Below are 12,994 nucleotides of genomic sequence, written 5' to 3' on the forward strand. Positions count from 1 at the left end.
CACTTGACAGGCTATGCATGTGGGGGGCATAAACCACTTTCCTCTTCATTACTTTTGCCATTCGATACTCCTGCAGAAGCACCTCCACCTCTTGAACTACGCGGTTTGGATGAATGAATTCTCCCCTATGGATCATTTTATTTCTACAGAACCAAATTCACTTGGCAATAATCGCATATAAATCAAGCTCTCTCGGGTATATCTATCTATCATGGCATCATACACGCCTAAGAAAATTGAGATTCAAAAAATTGGAGATGTAAATGCAACAATATATCATATATGGATACCTTACTCATCACTTAGGAATATCATGGAGAGAATTATTTATAGGCATTAGTATGATAAGGAGCCTTTTTAGTTTCTAATTACATAAAACCTAGCTAGAGTACTGCAATTATTATTTCATAGTAATAAATTGTAGGTTGTAAGTTCTTGTTGGCTTAATTCGGTAAGCAAAATGGTGACCAAAAGTGCCATGATTCATCATCCATTCAATTATTGTTTGGATGAGAAGAAGTGCCGTTCAGACGCTCGAAGAATTCTATTTTCCCTGAGAGCCTCGTTTGCAATCCCGTCCGGACGAGCTCGATAAACAAGAATTCCCGAGAGCCTCGTCTACAATCTCGTTTGAATCCTGTCCGGATGACTTTTACTAAAAAGGTCATATCTTGAGTTTCAGGCCTCTGATTGGAGCAATTTTTGCAGCGTTGGAAAGCTAACTCAAGGATCTACAAAGTCATGGTTCATGAGATTTAGCAATTTCCAATGTTTACTAGGTCAAAAAAGGGCCATAAATAGAAGACTACAAAGTTGGGCAGAATGGCTTGTGTGCAATTGTCCGGACGAGATTGTAGACGGCCATGTGTTAAAAATAGTTTCTGGCTGTGTTTTGTTGTCCCGTCCGGACGGCACATGTTCCTGTCCGGACGCTGCGTACCTGTAACAGTTTTAAATGAATATAAACTCTTTCCTAGGTCTAGGGATGATGGGACTATTATAAATACACCTCTATAGGAAAAGAGAGGTACGAATTTCTGCATCTAGAATTTGCCGTCTTGTGCTAAGAGAGTCTGTGATATAGAAAGCATGTTCTCTCTCTTAGAGTGATCATTTGTTTTTACTTGTTGATTATTGAAGTGAAGTCAACCGGATTTCCGGTGAAGGGAGATCACGTAAAAGGATTGTGCTAGCTGTCTCTGGAAATGGCTACTGCAGTAGAAAGCAAGTGGGTCGCTTGTCTTATACAAGATCGTATTAATTGCAAAGATTTTGTAAATGTGAATATCTTGTAATCCTTTATTCTTTTACTGAGTTAGTTGATTTCCTGAGTTTGGCTGTCCCGGAGAGGTTTTACTTTTAGAGAGTTCTCTAATTGGTTTCCTCTTTGTAACCAAAATATCTGTGTTGTTTATTGTTTATTGTTTCATATATTTTTGGTTGTTTATTAATTGTTAGGTCAAATCTATTTCCGCATAAATTGTGTGAAACACCTATACATTTAAAATAGGTGTCGTTTGGTGTCGTATATAGAATTTTCATAGGTAAAAATCTACTTATCCCCGAAGTATAGGCGCATTTGCAATCGATCATACTTTCGAAGTTTAAAATTTTGCAATGTCTATATTTCAAGATTTTTTCCCTTTCAATTTCAGCCACATTTTTTTTTTGTTAAAATGCCCGAAATGCTTCCGTTTTATTTATTATTCCACTTCCAAAGTGCAGTTTTTGTGCACTTCAATTCGTTTTGCCAAGATTCAATAAGGAATTGGAAGCAAGCCGCCAAGATTCAATAAGAGAATTCTCCCAATCAGTAATTCACAATCAAACCAAAACAAACGCACATGTGATAATTAAAGAAGAAGAACGAAAGAAAGAGAAAGGAGAAAAAAAGAAGAAGAAACAGCTAAGTTGAGTTGCAGAGAAAGAAGACAGGGAGTGGAGTCTTGCCACACGAGGAAAACTATATTGTAATAAATTTCAAGTACGTACATAGGCTGTAAATGGGAAACACATATTTTGTACTATACTTCATTTTAATATCAAAAGGTAAGTACTAGCTATAAGCTTTTAAGTACGTAGTATAGGTTGTTTTTTTTTTTTTTTTTTTTTCTTTTTTCCTTTTACGAAGTTCTATAAATATATCAAAGCTTTACAAATAAAACTCTAATTAATTGATTTCCTATGCACTATTATTGCCAAAATTATGGCGGCAATCTGGACAAGTCATGCTCCCTGAAGCGACCAACTGTTTAAGACATTTCCCGTGGTACATGTGGCCACACGGCAGAATCCGGAGATGCTCCCCATCGGCAAAGTCCGTCAGGCAGATTCTGCACTCGGTGGCTCCAAACCCGGATTCCCCACCAGGAACAAACTTGAAAACAGGGAACCTCTTGAAAATAACAGCCACTGGATCCACGCGGCAGCAGCGGAACCAAAGATGGTAAGTAGGCAAATAACTGGGATAATACCTATGAAGACCGCCATATAAACGGCAAACACCAAAAGGTCGGAATCATTCGAGTTTGTATTGCCAGGATGTCGGTTCGGAGGATTTTGTTTTCGCGCCCCGGCAAAAGCAAAAAGACTAACAAAGTAGATAATCTGAATCTGCAAAGTAAGTTAACATTATACATTAGATAATCATATCTTTTCCATTTAGTATAGTAGACAATCAAAATATTAGCTTGCGGTATGCATGTATAAGTAAAATTAGAAGATTTAATCTTTTTAATTATTAAATGAATGGGGAAATTAAAGTGTACGTGGAGCCTGTTAACATTATTTTTATTTATTTATTTATTTATTTTTTTGTATTGAGAGTATAATGATTGTGGGTTTTGATTTGCTAAAAACTAGTTAGACACTCAAGCTAGAACAACACACACCCAAATGTTGAGCTATTGGACTTTATGAGTAGGATTTGGATTCCTACTTGATGCGGTAGACAACATGTAGGCCAATAACTCTAGTTTGCAGGGCGGAATTAAATTTTATAGTTTGGGGGCAAAAGTAAGAAATAAAAAAATTTAGAGAGTTTTAGTTTTCATGTTGTTATTGAAAATAAGTGCCTTGGCACAAAGGGAGATACATTATGATATGTTTCGAGTTGACATTTTTTCGTAATTAATTCTTCATCATTTGCATTTAGTGTAATTATATAATTCCTTTGTCCTTTCTACTAAGTTCTCTTACGCCTAGGCTCTAAGTTAACAAACCTAGCCCTGACGGCCAGATTGTAACGAATATTATTATTTAAAAAAAAAAAAAAAAAAAAATCATGTTTATTAACAAACAAATTTTTTTTTTTTTTTTTTTGGGCCTAAATAAGTACTTAGTAAGTGAATATCGGAAAATACATCATTAATAAAACAATTGGAGAGAGAGAAAAGCACGCACCACAGTATGAGCACGCACCAAAGTAAGAGCCATCTGAGAGGAACAAGCAGGATATGATGACTTGATATACTCTACAATGTTAATGAGAGTATATGAAATATGTATGTTCAAAACTCAAAATTAGGACAAAAATGATATATATATCATGACTCTAAAGCTATACTATTCTCTCTTACAAAATCTTACAAAATGTTCAAATTTTATAGTTCTCATGAAATTTTGATTTATAATTTATTGTTTTTCAAAGACTAATTAGAATATTAATTAAGGATATCAAACAAAAATGAACCAATAACAAACAAAAAAGAACGAGAAAAAATGAGTTAAGGGTCAGGTTTTTGGTAAAAATAAATAATTTATGTCAAATTAGAGGATCGTAAAATGAGGCAAAATCCTGTTGACATGGCATGATAATCTCACATTGACTGTCATTCTCACTCCAAACACAAACACCAAGAAGTTATGGCCTGGCTTAAAGATGAAGCCACATTCTAACAGATTTTTCAACTATCATGGTCGGGCCCTCAACCTGCAAAACCTTTTCGGCTTTTGTTAATGAAATGGGCCTAGCAGAGCTGAAGGCCTGTTTAGTTCAGCCCGCAACCCCAATGGATTCCTTTTTATTGGGCTGAACCAAGTGGCTGGGTCCAGCCTTTTAAAAAAAAAAACCAAATTAGGCCTGTACTGGCCGGGCTAAATCAAATGAGTCAGCCCACCTTTTTTAAAAGATATAATTAGAAAACTGGGCTGGGCCTTCGCAAGTAATAACTACCTGTTGGCCCATCTACATGACCCGAATTAGCTTATTTCACCCTCCCCGCCGGCTCTTACACACGGCCGGCACCGGCGGCCACATGACACCCATGACCCAACCCATGCCTTGCACGGCATCAATCATGTCGCGGTGCGCAACGCCGGTATTTGTCGAGGAGGTTCGGTTCTGTGACTAGGAGGTGCCCATTCTTTGTGATGTGATTGGTGGATTTAGTACTGCTTTCAAAGGTAATATCAGAAAAATGCAAAGATAGAATAAGCTGCATTAATGGCGATTCATGGTGAAATACATTTTGTGGGCTTGCCCGAAAGAAACTATGGATCGAAGATCAAACAAGTTGCAACCAAAAGAGAAGAAGACATGCTAATTAAAGAAGATTAAAAGAAGAAAGAGATTCATGGTGAAAGAAAGTGAATCTCACCTTGATATCTTTGCACAACACACGGCGCTTTCACTTAGCTAGTTCCCTTTAGGATCGATCATCTGAGAAGCATTTGGGAGAACTCCATGTAAATCAGAAACTTTATAGAGAATGAGAAATGCTTTAAATACAAGAGGGCTGTTTTTTTTTGGAAAGACATGGACTGGACGCTTAAAACTCTACCAGCAAAGCTATTAAAGCTTGAAAGAAATGTGTACATTTTTAAAAGAACGTGTAGAGGAAGAAGAAGCTCATTACTAAAAAAGTAAGCATCCACTTGACTAAAATGGAAAATTTCAGGTTTTTGTTTTGTTTGTAATTATTGAAGTTATTCCTCGTCAAATGAGAAATACTAGTACCTGTGCTTCTCTTCTCCATCTGTCTTTTATTGATTAATACAAATTGACATGGTTCTCTGAGAGGCCAATATTTCACATAATGTTGTATGTTCCATAAGTTGTTGATCATTAATTAATTCGACGTGGAAAAAAAAACAACTGATTTTTGCCATGGAGGGATAACCAGTTGTCTTCCACTATTTTCTTTCTGCTATTTCTGGCTATGTTAATGGCAGTTCTACGTATCTTTTTTGGCAAACGGTGAGGTGGAGAGATCATTAATGGTGTTCTCGAGCTAGGGCTAGCTGATATTGCATGCATGACTTTCACTCTAAATAATGCCTGAACCAAGGTTTGGCATGCACGGCTAGCTGTTGTAATTGGTAATTACTATTAAACCCTTTAAGAATGGGCTTGCTGGGATCGTTGGGATAAATTATTAAATTAAAATAACCTAGTAAAAAAAAAACGAATAAAAAAGAAAAACAATATATATATATATATATATATCATACCCATTCAACTAAGTACAAAGCAGAAGTTATCTTGATGTCTTCCATTCAGTTGGTAAGCTGTAAGAGTCTTTTTTCGGTTGCATTGGGATTTAAGTAAAAAATATATATATCATGAATGAGAAATTGAGCTGGAAAAATGGAAAATTACGACAAAAATGAAAAATGTAGTGAAATTAAAGCTAGAGAAAAGATGATAAAAAAAATAAAATTAAAAAAATTAAAAAAAAAAAAGAACTAAAAATAATTTTATTCTCGATCAGAAGATAATGCTCCCTAATAAAAGGATGAAAAATTAAGGTTTTGATAGCGTTCTTCATCTAGTTCTTTAATTTGGGCCGTAAATTAAAAACTAATTGCAAAATTCAAACCTAATTTTCTAGGTTAAAAACTATAATTTTATAGGGTACAGCCCATTTGATGAAACCGCGTATTAATAATGAATTCAATAAATTAATTAATGTAACTAAAATTATGATTATTGCGATAAAAGACAAATGAACTTATTCCTCAAAATGGATGAATGGGCTAAAGGGGAGAGTAGGTTGCGTGAAAGAGTCCAAATAAAACAAATGCAAATAAAACAAACTCCTACTACATGACTTTGCACTGACAAGAGATTTTCGAGAAATTACTTCCAATAATTTTTAAATATATTTTTTCTGTTGCTGCAACAAGCATATTGGAGAGATCCGGTGGCCGCAACTAGCAAATTGAACATTGAGGATGGTCGGTCGCGATAACTCTCAATAAATTTGAGGGTGGTCGAACCACCTCCAGAGGCTCGGTTGGAGGGTTGGCCACCCATGAGCTAGAGAGGCTAGATAAATTTTTTTGGGCGAAGGGCACTGCCACATTTGAATGTTTTTTTTTAGAGTTTACGTGGCAATGCCACATTAAAGAATATAGGATGTGAAAGTCTTTAAGTAACAAAATTTGACAAGTAAATTAAATTGTTTAGTGAATGATATGGTAATTGTCCATCATATAATAAACTTCTAGTAAAAGTTGTAGTACCCTAATTACTCTTGAACAAGAAAAGGAGCTTTTGGTTAATTACAAAAAAGTTTAATGTTGAACCTATTAACGTGATTTCCTAAAGAAATTATCATATGCAAGCATGCCAAAGTAAATTAACTTGCACCTAAACTGCAATTTGGAAGATCAAGGGCATCAAATTAATTTTCCACATTAAATAGACAAAAATTCCTTCATTAAAAGTATGATTAAAGGATGAGGATTAAGTATGAATTAAAGACCATTTGAAAGTAAATTTTTTTAGCCATCTTTTTATGGTTAACCCTCAGCCTCTTGATTCCCAATGAGTAACTCAATCGGTTGGAGATCATGCCTCATGAAACGGAAGTTACTAGTTCGAATCTCTCACCCCTCTTTTTGTACGGACATGCAAAAACAAAAAAAACAAAAACTCCACCTCTTGATTACTAGCTACAAAATGGCTCTAGTTGGTCAATCGGCCAGAGACTAGTTATGGTAAAATAAAAATTACCTATCTTGGGCCGATTGATCAAAGTGCTGCTCAATAATTTATCACATAGACTGTAATGAAGGTTTTTAGTGCCACTAAAAGAAAGAATTTTATTACACACCAACACGAAAGAGAGAGACTTTGGACTTCATCGGATATGGCTGTAAAACAACATGGTACGTACGTAGGACCTGTAGCTAAGATGAATACAATCATGACAATTAATGGGCTAGGGTTCAAAACAAATCATCTGCATTCTCAGTATTGTATATGATTTTTACCCTCTCTATATGTAAATAGAATTAGTCCATTACTTTCATTATGAGATTGATTTCAGTAAAATAGTGAGCAACAAACTCCACAACCAAAACACTTTTTTTTGGTCTAATTACAGCTATAACCGAAGTTCCAAAATAAGTGGCTTGGAAATTAAGTATTCAATCTATGAGACCCACATGTGCGTATTGTTAAAGTATATCAAGCACTCAAGAGATCGAGTGCAGGACAAGTGCACTCGGAGGAAATTGCAGTCCAAGTGCGCTTGAGTGCAATATCGAGCACAATTACTAGGGAAAATGAAAAGAAGCAAGTTCGAGTGCGCTCGATCGAAGGCCAGATGCAATCGAGCGTAGATAGATGCACAAGCCAATCTCGCAACTACAGGAAAGCTGAAACTTAATATAGAAAGATTCTCTATATCCCTCAACCTCCTATTACAACATGTAAAGTAACTTTGGGAGTACTAGCTGGCTGTGATCAAATCTTTTGTAGAAGGAAAGAAGCTTAACCATTGGTAGACTTGGACAACAAGAAAGCCAATTAGAAGATCACATTCTCCTTAGTGTAAAAGGATTTTGACTTTGTTACATTAGGTTAGCAGTGTATTAGGTTTAATTCTAGTAGTATATATACTACATCAATGTACTTGTAATATTATCAACTTTGAATATATCTTTTTAAAGTTTTTCAAGTATCACAGATTCAATGATAAATTTAAAAAAAGTTGGCCAAATTAAAGATGTGTAGAAGAATGCTAAATAGCATATCTATGATATTAAGCACTTCTCTAAAATTTAAACTACAAAATCCTACGAAATCGACTAAATTCAAGACATGATATTCTTTCATCTCCCATCTAAATTAATCATTGGATACGTAGGACCTACAAAAGTCTAGATTTTTTAAACAAAAAAAATATGGATGGACATGATGATTTATAAATAACCACCCTAGAAAATCTAATGACTTGTGCGAGTGGTTGTTTTATTACAATCAAGTTCTAAAACAACCAAAAATCTCTCACTAATCCAGGCAAAATTTTCTTGAAGTTTCAAAATTACTCAAATCCCTGTAATCGTGAGTTTGAAAACCACCTAGCCAAAACCCTTATTTGGCCAACCTAGAGGAAAATCTAGCTGCCCAAGCGTTTGTCGCACAGCCAAAGTGTTAGATTATAAATTAAATGATTAAATCTATAGATTTCTATTAGCTTAAGCCTTGTTCCAAACAGCGTAGAAATCCTTCCTTTCAATCTCAATCACGTGATGAATAGTGCATGTCGTTAGAAAACAAGCAGAGGAGGATAATTTTACGCCGCATGCGGCCCATCGGGTAGAACCGAGAAAGTTTAAACTTTGTTAACCAGGATTTTCGGCGAGCATGTTTTTAAGGTAACAAAATATGAAACTTTGAGTTAATTTGATGATTTTTACCTCCAGTTTGCATATTGTAGGGTTTAAGGCATAGATCTACAAATGCACGGGTCGTTTAATAAAGTTTTAATGTATGAGGTTTCAAGATCTGAGAATGACCTACATACATGAATTAATGCGTAAAAAAATATCATAAATGAGAAATTGAGCAAAATTTAAGACGACAATAGAGATGTAGTTAGATTAAAGCTTTAAAAAAAAATGAAAATCATTCTATTCCTGAGAGATCAAGCTCCCGAATATATAAAAGTTACATTCTACCAATAAATCCAACATATGCAACCCACTTGAATGTGAACAGAACGATGGTACAATAAAAAATATTAAAAATTTGAGAAAAATCATTATTATGAAAATGGGATGTTAAAATACAACTCACGCTCCTTCGATTCCACCAGGACCATCATATACAATCAAACGTTTCCAATTTTCATCATAATATCCAGCATCTACAATATTGTATGTCTGTGGATCAGATGCATACAACTCAGTATCAATTGGACTGACAAAATTAAATTTTGCATTCTCATATGCACATGCAATCCACCAGCTATGAGCTGAATAAACTGTGTTCCAAGTCTCTGTATGTGGAAGAATACCAGTGCCCATTGGGGGACTAGGCTGGTCCAATGGACTATAAACTTCTCCTCCCCAGTCAGCTTGATTGGCATACTCGCTTAATTTTCCAAATAGTGTTGGGGGCCAAAATCCAACTATAGAATTCTGCTCAGTGATATACAATGTCCAAAGAAATTCTGTTGAATTTGGTTCGCCACTTATTTCCTGTCATGTGGAAGCCATTAAATAAAATTGTATTCAATTATAAGAACATCTAGTGATGGCTATCTACTTTTTTCACTAGATTGGTTTCGTAAACCAATGAATTGAACGTTATGCACATCTTAATTTTCTTACCTTACTGATTCGCAATTTTTCAGAATAGTTTTTTCCATCTGGATTAACAAAGGTCCAACCTAGAGGTATCTCAGAACTGATTTGTACATATCCGGGACAATCTTGATTAAAACATTGTGTTCTTCCATCAATCTGGTTAAGTTCAAGAAAAATGTAACAAAGGAAAAGGAAATTACTCGACACAATTATCTACTAAAACCCACCGTGACATGAGTAAAGAGCCGAGTCTGGTTGTCTTTGAACAATAAAGGATTTACCTGAAAATAAATTTATATTATTTGAATTACTTTTTCTGTTCAAATATAGGAAAAAAAAATTCATAACTATTGAAAAGCTATTTTACATTAGAGAATTACCGTGAAACCTGTCTTTATGCTGTCAAGACCGTTTGAAATTGTCAATTGGAATGCCCTATACTGGGATCCAATGATTTCTGTTGGGTTCAATAAGGAAATATACGATTCAATTCCATCAAGCTTTCTTTCGGGATAAGCTTTTGTTCGAAGTATTGCATACTGCATGAAATAACGATCCTATTATAATTTGCTTGCATCACTACAAAAGCATTGATTCATCTGCGATCGAGTACAAAAAATAGTACTTACATGATGTCCAGGTTCATCATCTATATTTGATGGATGTATCTTTGAAAGTATTGTGGCTCTTATCAAGTCATCTTCATTGACTCTTCTAATCGGAACTGTTCCATAAGGACAACCTACGCCTTTAAACCCGCGGCCAATATCTTTGTTTCTCATTCCTTCTACAAACAATTTTTGTTTCATCTATAATAATACTCTAAAAGGTTAGAAAAAATATCAATGGTATGTGATGAGATTGTAAAAGAAAAAGGTTTCATTGGTTCAACCTCAAAAGTAGTATTCTTCCAGAAAGGGTGATTGAAGCCAGGTTGTTTGTAGAAATCAATGCAATCGTATATATCTCCATCTCCGATCTATAGATTTTATATAAAATAAATGTACATTATAAAGTCAGCAAGTACTGGTTGTGGTGATGATAGAAATAATATTGTAACAATTAAATATGGTTTGAGCATAAGTGAGACTCTCCATCTCCTTTATAGATCAGTTGCTAGGATAGGGAATTTGATTTTTATCGTGATCAACTTCATCATAACATTCACAAGTTCAATAATATTTGCATAATAAAAAAAAAAAATTAAAAAGAAATTACTTAGAATCTATGAATGAAAAAGGCTTCAAATTGCAGAAATCTTACTTGAATGCTTTTAATTGCGAACTTTTTAATATTTATAAGTTGCTTCTTGAATTCCAACACTTCCTTCGTAGATAATCCCCAGTTTGCTTCAACCAAATTGTTGCAGACAAGGATAAAGCAGAGGAAGATAACTATAATATCCACCCTTGAAGCCATGAGCGACAAATTGGTTTGCCAAATCTGAATTTGTTATATGCATATAAGAGCATTACAGAAATGACTTACATGACGAGAAGGTATATATACATATCGTCGAATTGGCCTTAATATACAAATTGCATTAATTACATAATTTTTAGGATTTCCTAATGATAATGACGTACATTAATGGAATACAAAAAAACATAGACAATATTTTCCAACCTTAAATACAAACTGTATTAATTACTGAAGTTATAGGATTACCATGCACGTTGGAATAGGATCTTATTATAATTAACCAAATAATAATGACAATAATAAAATGATGATTTTAGTTTACCTATAAATTTATTATAATTAAATGAACTACATTTAAGATGGATGACGTTTAGCACACGAATTTCTAAGTGACAAAAAAATGTAAGTCCATGTATGAATTTATATTTCATGGAATTTTGAGGGTGTTCTACTAAGTATAGATTTATTCAAATCTTAACCTTTATATATTTTCAAATCGAAACGGTTCAGATTTTACCACTTCATTACTTACCATATTTGTCATAATGATGTGATAAATTATTTTAAACGTAGTAATATAATAAATATTGATATGAATAAATCGTCACCATTTAATTTGACAATAATGTTTGAAATTCGTACAATTAATAGCCTAAAAATTCTAGGAAATCTTGATATGAGTCATCATCTCAAAAATATATTAGGGAGAAATGCTATGGGTCAATAAGTTCCCCATATTTGACTCATATTTTCTTACAATTAACTATTAGATTTATAGACTTATGTGAATTTTATATAAGTCAATGATGAACCTTATAAATCTAATAGTTGATCTATTGAATTTATAGGAGAATATGAGCAAAATATGAAAAATTTATTGACCCATAGCATTTCTCTTATATTAGGTAGTATGGCTTTGAAAATCCTAAACCATTAAGTTAAACATTAATGAATACTATAACATATCAATACACACACACATACAAATATATAGTTTTGGAAAAGTACACATACACCCTCCTCCCCCACTCCCCTCCTCAAACTACCACTTCATTGTCAATGTTCTCAACAAAACTGCAATCTATTTTAGTCGAAATACACCAACTGAAGAGAAGAAAGCCATTCTTGAGATCGCTGCAATCCCGGTGTCTCAAAGATTTGATACCTATTTGGGACTCCCGGCTTTGGTGGGGAAGTCACGAACTAAGGAGTTCAAGACGATTATTGACCGGATTGAAAAACGACAGAAAGATTGGAAGCTGAGATTTTTATCGCAGGCGGGGAAGGAAATTCTTTTGAAGGCAGTGGTGCAAGCTATACCGACATATAGCATGAGTGTTTTCTTGCTTCCGAAAGCATTATGTTCCAATATAAATTCAATGATGCAGAAATTTTGGTGGGGGCATAAAAGCAATGAGTCCCGCATTCACTGGATGAGTTGGGAACGATTAGGAGACAATAAAGAGAAGGGAGGAATGGGATTTAGAGAGTTCTCTTGTTTTAACAAGGCTCTTTTGGCTAAGCAATATTGGCGTCTCTGGAAAACACCGGACAGCTTGGTTGCAAAAATAATGAAGGCGAAATATTTTCCCAAAAAGGAGGTTTTGGATGCGAATATTGGTTCAAAACCTTCGTATGCATGGAGGAGTATTTGGAGTTCGTAGGCATTATTGAAAGAGGGATTGTGTTGGAGGATCGGAAATGGGGAGAAGGTCCGCATTTGGGGAGATCGTTGGGTTCCCACTCGGCACAACCTCTTTATCCAATCTCCTACACGACAAGGGTATGAAAATGCCAAGGTATGTGAGCTTATTGATAAGGAAAGGGGCTGGTGGGATTGTAATCTTTTGGCAAATCTTTTTAGAGAGGATGAAGTGCAAGCCATAAAATCAATTCCGCTTAGTTGTACTAATCAAGCAGATTTGCTGATTTGGAGCGGTACGGTAAATGGGCTTTTTTCTGTTAAGAGCGCCTATCACTTGGCTAAAGAAGTGGAGGATAGATACAAGGCTGGCTGTTCTATGGGTATGTA

At 34.7% G+C, this 12,994-nt stretch overlaps 2 protein-coding genes across 2 annotated transcripts; one reads left to right on the plus strand and one right to left on the minus strand.

The window, feature by feature from the left end:
• Positions 1–2,182: 2,182 nt before the first annotated feature.
• LOC132169253 (protein neprosin-like) lies at positions 2,183–10,988 on the minus strand. Its single transcript, XM_059580317.1, has 8 exons — positions 10,804–10,988; positions 10,433–10,519; positions 10,170–10,349; positions 9,921–10,079; positions 9,768–9,821; positions 9,565–9,696; positions 9,029–9,432; positions 2,183–2,474 (listed from the first exon to the last, which is right to left on the minus strand). Exons 1-8 carry the CDS (start codon positions 10,957–10,959, stop codon positions 2,183–2,185), a joined length of 1,464 nt encoding a protein of 487 aa, XP_059436300.1. The 5' UTR covers positions 10,960–10,988.
• Positions 10,989–11,019: 31 nt separating this feature from the next.
• LOC132169254 (uncharacterized mitochondrial protein AtMg00310-like) lies at positions 11,020–12,626 on the plus strand. Its single transcript, XM_059580318.1, has 2 exons — positions 11,020–11,039; positions 12,053–12,626. The coding sequence occupies exons 1-2, from the start codon at positions 11,020–11,022 to the stop codon at positions 12,624–12,626; spliced, it is 594 nt and encodes a 197-aa protein (XP_059436301.1).
• Positions 12,627–12,994: the final 368 nt, after the last annotated feature.

Source organism: Corylus avellana, chromosome ca2 (assembly GCF_901000735.1).
Source record: "Corylus avellana chromosome ca2, CavTom2PMs-1.0".
Taxonomy (NCBI): domain Eukaryota; kingdom Viridiplantae; phylum Streptophyta; class Magnoliopsida; order Fagales; family Betulaceae; genus Corylus; species Corylus avellana.

Bases quoted from the DNA above. Each gene is read 5' to 3' on its own strand.
- LOC132169254 (XM_059580318.1), top strand. From the start codon at position 11,020: ATGACTTACATGACGAGAAG. The intron at 11,040-12,052 runs GTATATATACAT...AATCTATTTTAG, and splicing joins ATGACTTACATGACGAGAAG to TCGAAATACACCAACTGAAG.
- LOC132169253 (XM_059580317.1), bottom strand. From the start codon at position 10,959: ATGGCTTCAAGGGTGGATATTATAGTTATCTTCCTCTGCTTTATCCTT. The intron at 10,520-10,803 runs GTAAGATTTCTG...TAAAATCTATAG, and splicing joins TCGCAATTAAAAGCATTCAA to ATCGGAGATGGAGATATATA. The intron at 9,697-9,767 runs GTGGGTTTTAGT...GAACTTAACCAG, and splicing joins GGCTCTTTACTCATGTCACG to ATTGATGGAAGAACACAATG.